General features: G+C 39.1%; 1 protein-coding gene and 1 long non-coding RNA gene across 2 annotated transcripts; one reads left to right on the top strand and one right to left on the bottom strand.

Annotated features, from left to right (window-relative positions):
* Positions 1–392: 392 nt before the first annotated feature.
* Positions 393–2,165, top strand: LOC122275590 (berberine bridge enzyme-like 7). The gene has a single exon (XM_043084706.1). It carries the CDS (start codon positions 412–414, stop codon positions 2,029–2,031), a length of 1,620 nt encoding a protein of 539 aa, XP_042940640.1. The 5' UTR covers positions 393–411; the 3' UTR covers positions 2,032–2,165.
* Positions 2,166–2,834: 669 nt separating this feature from the next.
* On the bottom strand, positions 2,835–3,268 carry LOC122275591. The gene is made up of 2 exons (XR_006228607.1): positions 3,212–3,268; positions 2,835–3,019 (listed from the first exon to the last, which is right to left on the bottom strand). It is a non-coding gene; the product is annotated as an uncharacterized LOC122275591 (long non-coding RNA).
* Positions 3,269–16,922: the final 13,654 nt, after the last annotated feature.

The raw sequence follows: 16,922 nt of genomic DNA, 5'->3' as shown, positions 1-16,922 counted from the left end.
ACCTTTTAAAATTCTATCTTACTTTTTAATGACTGATTTTGAGACCAAGATCTCATGTAATATAGCATGTACACACAGTTATACACAAGAGACGTTACAAATATATAGTTTCCAGGTTTGTTTTGATTGACACTACAAAAAATGCTTCTACAGCAACAAAAAGTCGATGCAAAAAGTCCTAATACCTCCACAAAAACGCAAGTCTTAAGATTTTTGAAGTGGTCGCAAAAAGTCAGAAATTATGATTACAAACGGAGTATCATTATCATTTTCATCATCCAAACAGTTGAGAAAGAAGATCTCTTTGGATTTGATTTCATCATAGAGCCATTAATTGTTCACTCTCATATTGATCTTATAATAGAACAGCAAATAGACACAAGAGCTCAAAACAAAGAACTAATTAGCAGAATGAAGACCTCATGCCAGCGACCACCTTCAATCCCAATCATTCTTGCAACCATCTTGTTCTCAATTTCATGTGCGAATTCAGAGGAAGTTAATCTACACATGTTTTTCCGATGCCTCTCAAATAATTCTTCACCATTCCACCAAGTCTCCCAGGCCATCTACACCCCCAACAATGCCTCTTTTCTCTCAGTTTTGAACTCCTACATAAAAAACCCCAGGTTTTTGACATCTGCAACCCCAAAACCGCTCGCTATTATAACTGCCAAACACATTTCTCACATCCAAGCAACTGTTATTTGTGCACAGCGTTATGGCTTGGAAATTAGGATTCGAAGCGGTGGCCATGACAGCGAGGGTCTTTCATATGTATCAAATAATCCATTTCTAGTCCTTGACATGTTCAACTTTCGAGCTCTTCACATTGATATAGCATCTGAGACTGCATGGGTTCAGGCTGGCGCTACTCTTGGAGAAGTTTATTACAGAATTGCTGAGAAAAGTAAAGTCCATGCTTTCCCTGCTGGGGTCTGTCCGACCGTAGGCACGGGTGGACACTTTTCTGGAGGTGGATATGGAAACTTGATGCGAAAGTATGGCCTCTCTGTAGATAATATAATCGATGCGCAAATAGTCAATGTCAATGGATCGATCCTTGATAGAAAATCCATGGGAGAGGACGTGTTTTGGGCCATTAGAGGAGGGGGTGGAGCAAGCTTTGGAGTCATTATTTCCTGGACGATAAAGTTGGTACGAGTTCCATCCAAGGTGACAGTGTTCCACGTTTCAAGGACATTGGAACAGAATGCAACAAATGTTGTTTATCGTTGGCAAGAGGTTGCACATAATCTACCAAAAGACCTCTTCGTAAGGGCATTTCTACAGGCAGTGGATGGAAGTAAGGAAGGCAAGAAGATGATGCTAGTTCATTTCATTGGACACTTTCTGGGAAAATCTGAAAGCCTTCTCTCTTTGATGAATGTGAGGTTCCCCGAACTAAGATTGCAGCTAGATGACTGCAAAGAAATGACATGGATTGAGTCCACTCTTTTCTGGGCACTTTACCCCCCTGGAACTCCCACGGATTCTTTACTAGTCAGGCCATCCAAGGTAAATGCCTCCTCCTTCATAACCAAGTCTGATTATGTGAAAGAACCAATTCCAAAGACTGGTTTAGAATCCATATGGAAGGTGTTAATTAAAATGGGGCGAAATGTATGGATGCAATGGAATCCTTATGGAGGAAGAATGAGTGAGATTTCGGAATCAGAGACTCCATTCCCACACAGGGCTGGAAACATATTCAAGATAGAGTATTACGTGGAATGGGTGAAAGAAGGTACAGAGGCTACGAACCATAGCCGTAATTTGGCAAGAACCCTATACAAGGTAATGAGACCGTACGTATCAAAATCCCCCAGGGAGGCTTTTCTCAACTATAGAGATCTTGATATCGGTATTGCCAGTTCACATCATAATCGTACAGTCCTTATGAAGAGTGCACGAGTATATGGGTGTAAGTATTTCAAAGGCAATCTGGGCAGGTTGATGCGTGCGAAGACGAGCATTGATCCCTCCAATTTCTTCAAAAACGAACAAAGCATTCCTCCAGTCGGTCATTGAGCCTTAAAGGGTTTCCAGTCCATGGACCCTTTCATGAGCTTGTTAAACCAAATGAAAGTGTTTTATGGCTGGCTTAATTTTAGAGTTACATACAAAAAATAACATTTCTCTTCGCATGATTGTTCTTCTCTCAATACTTGCACAAATTAATTTATGCGGATAGATCGTGAAGTTAATGGAGAATGATTCAATTATTCAGAACAATCCCTTCAAGTAGCGATAGAATTGTTCACCCAGGTTCTGGACTAAGCATCCGGATATGTCCAGTCCAGAAATCGGATTTGAAACTCGGACCAGGTTTCGGCTTGGATACACTTAGTTATGACCCGGTCCAGAACCTGAGTGAATACGGGTATTGTTAAATCCGAAAATTCGGATTCCGGATCGTACTTAAAAAAAAACACACACACACATACACACAAAAGCCTCTATTATTAAATTTATTTTAAGAGCATTTTGTTTTTATGGTTTTTATTTTGAAACCCATATTCTATTACAAAATTTTCAAGAAAAAATGTTGAAAAACTTATTCTTTTATATCTAAAACTAATTTTTATTTATTTTTAACTAAATGCATCTAAAACAAAAGAAATTTAATATTTATCATGTAAATGCATGCAAAAACAAAAAACAAAGCAATCACTACACATTATATTATTTCGTATTTATACGTTACATTGCAAAACACAATTACAACATATGAAATGACATATAAAAAATAGATTACATAGAGCCACAATACATATTATGTGTATGCTTCATTCAATCAATGCATTCCTATCATTTTTTTTCCCTTCTTTTTATTTCAGGTTAGTTCCCCTTTAATGGCTCTAGCAACTCTTTGTATTGCTCTAGCAGCCCTCCAAATCTCATGCTGAATTGCTGATTGCCTTTCTTTTCTATTCATTCTTGTAGATCCAGAAATAGCATCTGCCACTCCAGGGAAGAAAACCAGCTTGCTTTCATAGTCATTGGGAGGCCCATAAATCTACTCCAAAAAACAAATGTTTTTAAGAAAATAATAACCATAAAGGTAAAGTGAATCCAAAATAAAGATCTGAGTAGGAAGTTCCCTTCAGGAGTAGTTGTGAAATAGAAGCTAACAGGTTTTCGGAACTACTACAGACTTACTAGTACAATGAAGCAGTTGAAATGAGTAAAGGAAAAGGAAATCACTTACAAGATGCTTAAACCACTGCCTTCCTTGAAGCCCATCTACAGCTAAGAACCCTCTTTCAGCAAGCATCAACCGATCATTCAATGCTCGCTTTTGCAATACTACAGAATCATCACTTGATTCTTGCTCTCTTAATATCTGCTCTTCAAAACAAGAAATTCCTTACAATTAGGTTTTTTATTTCTTTAAATACAAGCAGGAAACAAAAAGTAAAAAATAAAAATCAGAAAACCACGCAAAAGAGAGATTTTGCACAGGAGATTTATAGTTAGTTTCACCAATATTTCAAATGCCAAAAAAATAATATTGGTTTACCTTTACTTCATCCTAAGCTACTTTACCTACAACGGTAAGCTCTTCAATTGATGCTACCAAAGGATGAATAGATACACTGCAAATTAGCGTACCTAGATCTACTCCAATATCAAAGCAAGAAAAATCCCAAATTTTCACCAAATCACAAAGAAGATGTTGAACCCAAGGTTTCAACTTTAATGTAATTATATATCTACATACGGATTTTGATAATAACAAACGAATTCAAAGAATAAATTACTCTCAAACTCAAGTTGTCTATATAATGGAGTCAAGCACATCAAAGAATCAAGCATGAGCAAGAAGGGAACAAACTCACATTAAAACTCATAGAGTAATGTTGTACATCTCTTGAAAAATTCAAAATTAGGAATAAAGGTCAAAATTAATATTTTATCATAAAGCATTAAAATATATTTTTTCACATGTGCATGAATATTTTGAAAATTAAATTTGAAAATTTGAAAGATAATTGATTGTCATATTTCACATGTGCATGATATAATTAAAAGTTTGAATTTTGAAAATATTAAAAATGATTAGTTGTCATCTTTCACACATCTTGAATATTTTCAAAAGTGATTGATACTCTTTTTGACTTATGCAAAAGGTAGATGATTTTGTTTGAAAGTTTTGAAATGTAAATAGTACTCATTTTGTCATATGCGAAAAGTAGGAAAATTAAGTTTGAAATTTTTGAAAAGTAAATGATGTTGTCTTTGACAAATGAAAAAGAAAAAGCTTTTATTTGAATTTTTTAACAATTGAATGATGTTGTTTTTGACAATTAGAAAAGAAGAAACTTTTATTTGAATTTTTTGAAAAAGTGAATGGTGTTGTCTTTGACATGTAAATCTTTTTAAATTTTAATATGAAATCTCATATGTCTATAAATAGATCATTTGAGAGTTTCAAATTCATAACACCAAGAGCATACAACATTCATTCAAAACTTTCATTTTCTCTTCTCTAAGTATTGAGTTTTAACCCTTGTTCATTTTGAGAGACATATAATTTGCACTGTATTGTTCTTATTTCACTCATTGATGAATGTTTTCTGATAAACTACCCACTATCAGTTCTTGTATTAGTAAAATGGTGTGTATAACCCTTGTACGTGTATAAAGTGTTCTACAAAGGGTGTGTATCACGATGTGTAAGGTGATTGCAAGTGTAGAGGGAGTTCTACATAGATCCTTTATAGAGATGTTGTTCAAAGGTATAATAGGTTTCTATTTTCATTTGAAGGAGGTTGAATAGTGAATTTGGGGATCCTCAAGGGGTAGCTTGAGGCGAGGATGTAGGCAGTGGGGCCAAACCTAGTTAACATATTGTGTTTGATTCTCTTTTACCATTACTTTTTATATTTATTGTTGTTTTGTATTTTGTTTATATTTTATATTGTGTATTTTATTTATAATTGTTAATTTTTTAAATACAATCCAATTCACCTCTCTTGTGTTAGTTTTCTGGGCAACAATTGGTATTGGAGCAAGGGCTCTATTTTAAGATTAACTATCTTTTAAGTTAAGATCTTATGGCTAACATTGCAGTTTTATTTGGTGAAAGTCAATCTAACAGTCAGCCTCCACTCTTTTTGTGGAGAAAATTACTAATTCTGAAAAGTTAGAATGAGAATATTCCTTCAAACTTAAGGTCGAGAAATCTTGAAATGCATTATAAATTAATCTTATATTTCATTAAAAGTGGTTGATAGAGTAAAGGTAAAAAAGGGATAAGAAGAGCTTGATTGTGAAGACGATAAACTTTATACATTGAATTTAACTGTTATGAATTTATTATATAATGATTTCAATGGAAATGAGTTTAATAGAATAATGACTTGTGCTACGGCAGATGAAATTTAGGATAGATTGGAAGTTACTTATGAAAGAATTTCGCAAGTCAAGAAATAAAAAATTTATATTTTTACACATGAATATGAAATGTTTAAGATAAATGATGATGAATCTATTTCTAGTATGTACACTCTTTTTACTATAATCAAAAATAGCTTAACAGCTCTTGGTAAAGTTTATTCCAAGGTGGAAGTAGTAAGAATAATTCTCAACTCTCTACCAAAACACTGGGAATCAAAATTGACAATGATTCTTGAAGCTAGAGATCTCAAGAAACTCGAAATGAATGAACTCATCGGGTCACTTACCACCCATGAGCACACATTGAAAAGAGGAGAAGAAGAAGGAAAGACAAAGAAGAACTTGACACTTAAAGCTGTTCCTCATGAAAGTGAAAATGAGAAGATGAGAAAAGTGACGACAAAGATAAAGAAGTTATGATGATAACAAGAAGAATTAAAAGGTTCTTAAAGAAAAATAAAGCTCATTCAAGGAAATCCTTTAAAAAGTTTTCCAAGAAAGATTCAGGTAAAACTGATTCTTTAATTTGTTATAAATGCAATAAATCAGGAGATATCAAGCCAGATTATCATTTGCTAAAGAAAGATTGAAACAAGGGTAAGAAAGCAATGAAAGTTATATGAGATGATAATTCAAGTAGCTCAGATAGTGAAGGAAGCAATAAAGGATCAGCAAATTTTTGTCTTATGGGTAAAGATGACCTTGTGGTAACAAATCTTGATAATATTGAATATCGTTCATATGAAGAATTCAAAATGTTTTATAAGAGGTATATGAGAAATTTGAAAAATTAGATATCAAGTATACTACTTTGAAAAAGAAAAATCCTTCTTTAACAAAAGAAATTGATATTTTAAGAAAAGAAAATATCGTTTTGAAAAATAAAAATCTTTAATTGAAGAAAAAAATAACTGATTTTAAAAATATTGTTGAAAACTTTACTAATCGAAAAAAAAATTTTAAAAAACTTATTGGTAATCAAATATATGTTTTTGACAAGGCAGACTTGGGATATATGGCAAAACAAAAATACAAACCTTATAAAAATTTCTTTGATAATCTTTCTACATCAAAATCCATTATTCAAAACTCTTTTCATAAAAATAATTTTGTCAAAGAAAGATACTATTACAATTACTCAAGTTCTTCATATATGCCACATGCTATTTGCAATTTTTCCAATAGAAATGTTCATAATTATCATGCTTGTCCTATTAGAAGAAAGCGTACAATGACTGTTAGGACCAAATGGATACCTAAAAATCTTATTTTTTTGAATACTAATAAAAAGGATCCAAAGAGCTTGGGTACCAAGAAAAATCATTTGAATTGTTTTTATAGGTATGCATGAAGTCCTCCACAAGCAAAAACAAATGGTTTTTAGATAGTGGATGTTTAAGACACATGACGGGAGACAAGATTAAGTTCTTTGATCTTAGATTTAAAGAAGAATGATACATGACATTTGGAGACAACTCGGAAAGAAAGATCGTGGGAATAGATAAAATTGGTAATGAATCTTCTCTCATAATTAAAGATATTTTACTTGTTGAAGGTTTAAAGTATAATCTTTTGAGCATAAATCAATTATGTTATAAAATATTTACAGTTACTTTCAAAATGGATAAGTGCATTATTTTGAATGATCATGATTGCAACATTGGTTTTATTGCTTTTAGAAGTAACAATGTTTATACAATCAAATTTGAAGAAATTGTCTCACAATATGCTATTTGCTTTTCAACTTAAAATGAAACTAGTTGGCTATGGCATAGAAGATTAGGTCATGCCAGCATAGAACTTATTTCCATACTTTCAAAAAATGATATTGTGAGAGGTTTATCAAAGGAAAATTTTCTTGAAGCCAAAATTTGTGATGCATGCCAATTTGGTAAACAAACAAAAACTTCTTTTAAAACTAAGAAACATATTTCCACTAGTAGACCATTACAACTGATACCCATGGATCTTTTTGGACCAAATAAAGTTGCAAGTTTAGGAGGAAAATATTATGCATTCGTTATTATTAATGATTTCTATAGATATACTTGAGTTATCTTTCTTTCTCATAAAGATGAAGCACATAATGCATTTACCAAGTTATGCAAGGGAATTCAAAATGAAAATGGCTATACTATTTCAAGTATCCGAAGTGATAGGGGAAAAGAATTTGTTAATAAAAATATTGAAACTTTTTTGTAATGAAAATGGTTTTATACGTAATTTCTCTACTCCTCGAACTCCTCAACAAAATGGGATAGTAGAGAGAAAAGAATGAATCTCTTCAAGAGATGGCAAGAACAATACTCAATAAGAACAATTTGCTTAGTTATTTTTTAGCTGAAGCGGTAAGTACTGCATGTTATGTTATAGATAGAATTATGTTAGGATCTAAGCTAGATAAAACCCCCTATGAGTTTGGAATTAGAAAAAGCCAAACATTTGTTACTTTCATGTATTTGGATGCAAATATTTTATTTTGAATGATAGGGATAATTTAGGCAAGTTTGATGAAAAATCTAATAAGTGTATTTTTCTTGGGTATTCTACTAATAGTAAAGCTTATAGAGTATTCAATAAAAAGCTTTTGACTATACAAGAATCTATGCATGTACTATTTGATGAATCTAGTTTCTACTCTCCAAGAAATCGGTTGATGAAGAAACAGGAGGTATAAATAGTACGAAAAGTCTGTCTCAATCTCAACAAAGAGAACACAATAAATGTGACGCCCCCAAATCCCCACGCACGAACACGGGAAAATCGAGAAGTCCGGATGATGACATCACGAGTCATCACCCTATGGACGTGTGCCAAGTGTGTGTATAAGCGACGAATGTGCACGAGAAATACGCAGCGAAAAGCAAGTCAATAACTAAGTACCAGAATTTTTCTTGTTTAATACAAAGCTGTTCAAAACATACATAAATAAATATTACAAGGCACAAATATTGTTTTTAAACCAAATACAAAACATAACATCAGCATCCTGGTGGAGCCGCATCCTCGAGCTCAGCCTCTTCCTCCTCATCCTCGATCTTTACATCAAAATCTACGGTACCAAAAATGGTGCCGCAGGTAAGTAAACTCCAAACACCACTAGATGAAAACATATAAAACTCAATCAATATGCATGAAAGAAAACCAATGCACATGCACCATAAAACCATAATTTTTCCACGCATGCCAAAAACCCATTTGGCCCACAAAAAAAAAAAACATATCCTTAAAACCAAGCCTTGCCATTATCCCAGATAATAGCCCAAACCACCATTTTTCCAGAAAATGGATCAGAAGCATCGAAAACCAAACATCGCCATTTTCCCAGAAAATGGCCCACATCCGAAAATCATAAAAACAATCCAGTTATGCATGCACCATGATCTCCCCTAGGGATCATCCGCACACCCTAGCTCTGTGCCACACCGCAGGTAACGACTACGCATGTGACACCTAAACGAGTGATGCCCAGACTCGCGCCCCGCGTGTACCTGGCCAGGCCATCCTCTAGTCCCCGCCACTCTAGGGACCACGGAGTCGACACGACAGCGTTACCGTATCGTGCCATACGGTCGTTGCCTTGCGACAACCCAAGGGATGTCACTCAGTATTATCCACTCCCGAGTGACCAGAGGAGCTCTACCGAGATAATAACCCATCCCGGCTTGGGCTCGAGAGACACACGCACCCAAAAACCATTTACGCCAATAAAATGGGATTTTCTTGATTATAGCAAAATGCACATAAACACAATATGCAACTCACGTCTCATGGCTCAAATAATCAAGCAATCACAAACAAGCAAAACCAAGCACTCCGTCCTCAATCCATCCGACCCCCGAACTCCTTGCACTCAGTCCAGAATCAGCCAACCAACAGCAAATAATTATTGAACGAGAAAAATATATTTAAATCTAAAAGTAGGGTTTGGAAAATACTTACAGCGCTATATGGTATTTTTAGAAAACACGCGGCATTGCAAACGGCGGAAGGAAAGTAACGTAACAGTGAAATTTCACTGTGGCCGTGGGTTGTAAAATATCCACTTTTGAACGGGGACAAACCAAGACTCGGGATTGATAGGGAAGGGTCTAAGGATGTTTATGAAGCTACTGGAAGTGGAGTTTGGCTGTGGGTGGCGGCGGAAACGGTGGAGGAAGGGCCGAAATGCCCAAAACGGAAACTAGCTCGTGGGAGCTGTTCTGGTGACTATTAGAGGCCGAAAATGGCTGAGTTAGGACGGCAAGGAGTCGATGATGAAGTGGTGAAGAGGTGGTGGCCGGAGGTGGGGCGACAGCGGCAGATCGGAGCAAAAACCGCTCGGCTTGAAGGTGAATTTCCGGCTAAACGGCGGCTCGTTGGTGTGGAATTTTGTGGGGTGGTTCACTGGAGGGAGGGGAAGAAAACTGGGTGGGTGATGCGCCGCACGGTGGCTGGCGGCGGTGGTTCTGGGCGGAGAGAGAAAAACGAACGGAAATGGGTAGAGAGAGAGAGAGCTGCGCGGGAGAGAGAACCGGGGAGGGAAAAAGAGAAAGAAAAAAAAGAAAGAAAAAGGAAAAAGAAGAAAAAAGAGAAAGAAGAAAGAAAGAAAAGAGAAAAAGAAAAGATGGAGGAAAGAAATGAGGTCCAATCCTCACTCCGGAAAACAAAACAGATCCGCCGAAAACGAGATTAAAAACAGTAAAACGACTAAATAAATTAAACACCGCATCAAATAAATAAAAACCAATTTAAAACGCAATAATTTAAAATAAATAAACTAATATATTAATTAAATTAAAAAAAACAACCCTTCAGTGAAAATACACGTAAAAGCGGGTCGTCACATCCTCCCCCCCTTAAAACAAATTTCGTCCTCGAAATTTGTAAGATCAACCACCAACTTAAAACAGGTCACATAATATCACACAAACCATCTGTGACCAAGATTAAGAAACATACCGTCTTTACTCAAACAAGTATGGGTATTGTTCCCTCATGTCCGCTACTCGCTCCCAAGAGAAGTCTTGAGCTAACGGATCTCCCCATGCCACCTTAACCAAAGGTATCATCTTGGACCTCAACTGTTGCTCCTTCAAATCCATGATCTGCGACGGAACAACCTCATAAGTGAGATCCGGTTGCAACTGAATACTCTCTGGGTCGACAAAGCGTGGCTCTTGTTGTCCAAAGCTCTTCTTCAAGGACGATACCTGGAAGACATCATGAATATCCCCAAAAAACTCTGGCAAAGCAACTCTATAGGCGACAGACCCTACCTTCTCCAGAATCTGAAAAGGGCCGACATACCTCGGATCCAGTTTCCTCTTCTTACCAAAACGCTTAACACCTCTCATGGGAGAGACTTTGAGATAAACCCAATCACCTTCTTCAAAAGATAACTCTCTCCTCCTGGTATCAGCGTAGCTTTTTTGGCGACTCTGAGCTGCCGTCATTTTATCCCTGATGATCCGAACTTGGCTTTGCATCTCTTGAATTATTTCGGGTCCAATTATCCTACTCTCCCCGACTTCATCCCAACACAAGGGCGATCTGCACTTCCTCCCGTAAAGAGCTTCATAGGGAGCCATCTGAATGGTTGCATGGAAGTTATTATTATATGCAAACCCTATGAGCAGCAAATGGTTTTCCCAACTCCCTTGAAATTCCATGACACATGCTCGCAACATGTCTTCAAGGGTCTGAATGGTGCACTCTGATTGGTCGTCTGTCTGTGGGTGATATGCAGTACTGAACTTTAACTTAGTACCCAAAGCTGCCTGCAAACTCTTCCAGAACTGGGACGTGAACCTTGGGTCTCGATCCGACACTATACTCTTTGGTATGCCATGCAGCCACACTATCTCTTTCAAATACAAGTGTGTCAACTTACCCAAGGAATCGGTGTTATTAATAGGCAAGAAATGAGCACTCTTCGTTAACCTGTCAACAATCACCCAAACAGAATTTTTCCCACTAGGCGTTCTCGGCAAGCCCACTACAAAGTCCATCGTGATGTCATCCCACTTCCACTTAGGAATAGGGAGGGGTTGGAGCATACCAGCGGGTCTTTGATGCTCGGCCTTAACTTGACGACATGTGTGGCATTTTTCAACATACAAGGCAACATCCCTCTTCATTCCATCCCGCCAATAATTTTTCTTCAAGTCCCAGTACATCTTCGTACTGTCGGGATGAACTGAATAAGGGGCCGCATGAGCTTCTGCCATGATCCGCTCTTTGGATTCTGAATCCTTGAGGACCACTCTGCGATCTCGGAATCGAAGTATTCCATCTTTATCCATACTATAGTGCAACGGCCCTCGAGATTTTCTGACCCTTTTCCTGATATTCAGCAGCTTCGGATCCTTCCTTTGAAGAGTTTTCAATTCCTCAAAATCAGTTACCTGAATGTCAAGAACCGAAGATAGAATCTCTTCTTGCTGTGAACTTTCAATAAGGAGCCTTCTCATCCCACAAAGCAAAGAATCCAATTCCGACGGCTCAGCTTCATCTTCCAAGTGCGATTTTCGGCTCAAAGCGTCAGCAACTATATTAGCCTTCCCCGGATGGTACTTTATCTCACACTAGTAGTCACTGATTAGCTCTAGCCATCGCCTCTGCCTCATGTTCAGAGTTTTCTGGTAAAACAAGTGCTTCAAGCTCTTGTGATCGGTGTATACTTCACAAGCCTCCCTGTACAAAAAGTGCAGCCAGATCTTGAGAGCAAAAACAATCGCAGCCAATTCCAAATCGTGCATCGGATAATTCTTCTCATGATCCTTTAGCTGACGAGATGCATAGGCAACAACCTGTCCTTCCTGCATAAGGACACAACCCAAACCGAATTTAGACGCATCCCTGAAGACTACGAATGGCTTATGCGGTTCTGGAAGCGTTAACATTGGTGTCGTCGTCAACCTGCGCTTCAATACTTGGAAGCTTCTCTCACACTTATCTGACCAAACAAATTCTGTATTCTTCCGAGTCAAAGTTAGGAGAGGTCCGGATAGGCGAGCAAATCCCTCCACAAATCTTCAGTAGTATCCGGCAAGTCCCAAGAAACTCCGGATCTCGCGCATTGTAGTCGGACGCTGCCATGACAAGATGGCTTCCACCTTACTAGGATCAACAGCCACTCTGTCTCGGGAAATCACATGCCCAAGAAATCTGACTTCCTCCAACCAGAACTCACACTTGCTGAGCTTGGCGAACAACTGGTGTTCTCTCAATTTCCCAAGTACCAGACGAAGATGATACACATGCTCTTTGACATCTCGGGAATAAATCAGAATATCATCAATGAATACTACCACAAAGGAATCCAGATAAGGTTGAAATACTCGATTCATTAAATCCATAAAAGCAGCAGGGGCATTAGCTAACCCAAACGGCATCACCTTAAATTCATAATACCCATATCTCAACCTGAAAGGAGTTTTGGGCACATCCTTGTCTCTGATCCTCAGCTGGTAGTATCCTGACTTCAAATCAATCTTCGAGAACACGGCTGCTCCTTGAAGCTGATCAAATAAATCGACATTCCGTGGGAGAGGATATTTATTTTTGATGGTCACCTTATTTAATTCCTGATAATCGATGCACATACGGAGGGTTCCATCTTTCTTTTTAACGAACAACACTGGTGCACCCCACGGCGAAGTACTAGGCTGAATAAATCCTTTATCTACCAGCTCTTGCAATTGAGTCTTCAACATTTTTAATTCAGCCGGTGCCATGCAATAAGGAGCTTTATGTACAGGAGCCGCTCCAGGTTCCAAGTCTATAACAAACTTCATTTCTCGAACAGGGGGTAGTCTAGGCAAGTCATCCACAAACATATCGGGGAATTCTTCCACAACTGGAATGTCCACCAAAGACTTCTTCTCAGACGGCGTGGACACCATCTGGACTAAGAATGCATCCGCTCCCCTTGCAATCTCTCTTCTTGCTTGAATTGCCGATATAATTACCAGCATTTCTTTTAACTTACTCCCCGCAAATTCCAGACAATCACCATCTGGAAGCTGAAAGGTAATTACCCAACTTTTGCAATTAATACTCGCAGAATATCGGTATAGCCAATCCATCCCGAGAATGATATCAAAACCCAATAGCTTAAACACCACCAAATCAGCATCCAAGAACCTTCCATCAAAATTTAACGGGCATCCCAATGCAACCTTGGAGCACCACAACATTTCACCATCAGGTAAAGCCACTACCAATGATTTTGGCAAAGGTTCCGTGACCAAATTACACATCCGCACAAACGTGGAAGATACAAATGACTGTGAAGCACCCGAATCAAACAAAGTGCAAGCATAAAACTCATTCAAACGTACTCTCCCTGAACCAAACACATAACCCATGAAATCCAAAAAAAACAAAGGAGAAACCAAATACACCAAAAATTAAATCCAACATAAAATTAAATTAAATTAATCCATACCTGTAATTACTCCAGCATCATGGGTCGCTGGTGCCTCATCATCTACATTTCCGGGTGTGACAGCATAAACCTGGGCTTGCACTGCTTGCCTTGGATTTGTTCTTCTACTGCGTCTACCTCCACGGCTTCCTTGAACTAGTCTTGGACACTCACGGGCAAAGTGACCCTGCTGGCCACAATTATAACATCGAGCCCCACCAGAAGGGCACTCACCCACATGGGCTCTATTACAAACTCTGCAAACAGGCACACGTCCTCCCATGCGAACACCGAAGGATGCTTGCGGTCGAGTTCCGGTCTGTAGAACAAATTTTTGAGGCGAACCCGAGCTGCTTCCTTCACCAGAAAAACTCCACCTCTTATGCCCTGGAGGGGAGCCCATACTCAGATTATTCTCTCGCTCTATAAGGGTGGCCACATCCACTACGTCCTGAAAAGTGGATATCCGGTGACTGACCACCATACGGCGTATATCAGGGCGTAGTCCCTCCTGAAAACGCTCAGCTCGCATCTCCTCTGTGGCAATGAGGTGGGGAGCAAACCGCCCAAGCTCTATAAATCTTTGGGCGTACTGTTCCACTGTCGTGCTCCCTTGAACGAAATTTGAGAACTCTCTTGCCTTTTGCTTCCTTACAGATGCGGGAAAGAAGCGGTCGTTAAATTCTTTCTTGAAGTGCTGCTAGGTCACAACGGCGAAAGATCCCAATTCTGATTCCAACATCACCCTCCTTGTATCCCACCAATCAGAAGCGGTGCCTTACAACAGATAGCTGGCGTAGAGTACTTGTTGTGCCTCGGTGCAACCACACACCTCAAAAGTTCTTTCCAAGTCCTTGATCCACTTTCCAGCTTGAAGTGGATCCTCTTCTCCAGTGAAGTGTGGAGTCCTATGCGCTAGAAAGCACTCATAGGTGCATCCGGCTTGCACCATGCTACTAGATCCTCCCGAGTATAGCCAAGGCCCTCCCTGATGTGGCCAAGGCCCTCCTGGTTGCGGCTAAAGTCCTCTTTGTTGCGGACAAGGCCCTCATTGTGGCAGCCAGGGACCCCCTTGTTGTAGCCAAGGTCCTCCTAGTTGTGGCCAAGGCCCTATCTGCTGTGGCCTAAAATTCTGCTGCATAAACTCCGTCATCTGTCATATTGCTTGGGCTATGGAGTCATCTCTTGATGCATTGTCCTGTGGCTCATGAGTAGATTTCCTTGGTCTCACCATTTTTTTTTCTGCCACCACAACCTTTAACCCCCTTTAAGAAAACAAAAACAAATAAAACCAACAACAAACAAAAACAAAAACCAAAGACCAAAACCACATAACAAGAAACAAAAAGAAACCAGCTTGCGAAAACATAACTAAATAAATAAAAACAAGCAAACAAGCTCAAACAAATAAAACAAATAAAACAAATCAACTAACAACTTTACTTAACATAATTTTTAAAACACACCCTTAAAAACATCCTGGTACTACCTACGAGACATGTGGTTTTACCCAGAGCCAAACCGCTCTGATACCACCTGTGACGCCCCCAAATCCCCACGCACGAACACAGGGAAATCAAGACGTCTGGATGATGACATCACGGGTCATCAGCCTATCGACGTGTGCCAAGTGTGTGTGTATAAGCGACGAATGTGCACAACAAATACGCAGCGAAAAACAAGTCAATAACTAAGTACCAGAGTTTTTCTTGTTTAATACAAAGCTGTTCAAAACATACATAAATAAATATTACAAGACACAAATATTGTTTTTAAACCAAATACAAAACATAACATCAGCATCCCGGCGAAGCCGCATCCTCGGGCTCATCCTCCTCCTCCTCATCCTCGATCTCTGCACCAAAATCTATGGTACCAAAAATGGTGCCGCAGATAAGTAAATTTCAAGCACCACTAGATAAAAACATATAAAACTCAATCAATATGCATGAAATAAAACCAATGCACATGCGCCATATGACACCTAAACGAGTGATGCCCAGACTCATGCCCTACGCGTACCTGGCCAGGCCATCCTCTAGTCTCCGCCACTCTAGGGACGACGGAGTTGACACAACAGCGTTACCGTATCGTGCGATCCGGTCGTCGCCCTGCGACAACCCAGGGGATGTCACTCAGTATTATCCACTCTCGAGTGACCAGATGAGCTCCACCGAGATAATAACTCATCCCGGCTTGGGCTCGTGAGACACACGCACCCAAAAACCATTTACGCCAATAAAACGAGATTTTCTCGATTAAAACAAAACGCACCTAAACACAATATGCAACTCACGCCTCATGGCTCAAATAATTAAGCAATCACAAACAACCAAAACCAAGCACTCCGTCCTCAATCCATCCGACCCCTAAACTCTTCGGACTCAATCTGTAATCAGCCAACCAACAACAAATAATTATTGAACGAGAAAAATATATTTAAATCTAAAAGTAGGGTTTTGAAAATACTTACAGAGCTATATGGTATTTTTAGAAAACACACGGCGTTGCAAACGATGGAAGGAAAACAACGTAACAGTGAAATTTCACTGTGGCCGTGGGTTATAAAATACCCACTTTTGAACGGGGACAAACCAAGGCTCGTGATTGATAGGGAAGGGTCTAAGAATGTTTATGAAGCTAGTGGAAGTGGAGTTTGGCCGTGGTTGGCGGCAAAAACGGCGGAGGAAGGGCCGAAATGCCCAAAACGGAAACTAGCTCGTGGGAGCTGTTCCGGTGACTGTTAGAGGCTGGAAATGGGTGGGTTAGGATGGCAAGGAGGCGATGATGAAGTGGTGAAGAGGTGGTGGCCAGAGGTGGAGTGATGGCGGCAGATCAGAGCAAAAATCACTCGGCTTGAAGGTGGATTTCCGGCTAAACAGCGGCTCCGTTGGTGGTGAAATTTTGTGGGGTGGTTCACCGGAGGGAGGGGAAGAAAATTGGATGGGTGGTGTGCCACACGGTGGCCGGCGGCGGTGGTTCTGGGCGGAGAGAGAAAAATAAACGGAAATGGGTAGAGAGAGAGTCGCGCGGGAGAGAGAACCAGGGAGGGAAAAAGAGAAAGAAAAAGGAAAAAGAAGAAAAAAAAGAAAGAAAAAAAAGAAAGAAA

Source organism: Carya illinoinensis, chromosome 9 (assembly GCF_018687715.1).
Source record: "Carya illinoinensis cultivar Pawnee chromosome 9, C.illinoinensisPawnee_v1, whole genome shotgun sequence".
NCBI lineage: Eukaryota > Viridiplantae > Streptophyta > Magnoliopsida > Fagales > Juglandaceae > Carya > Carya illinoinensis.
This window is presented reverse-complemented; position numbering and strand designations above follow the sequence as displayed.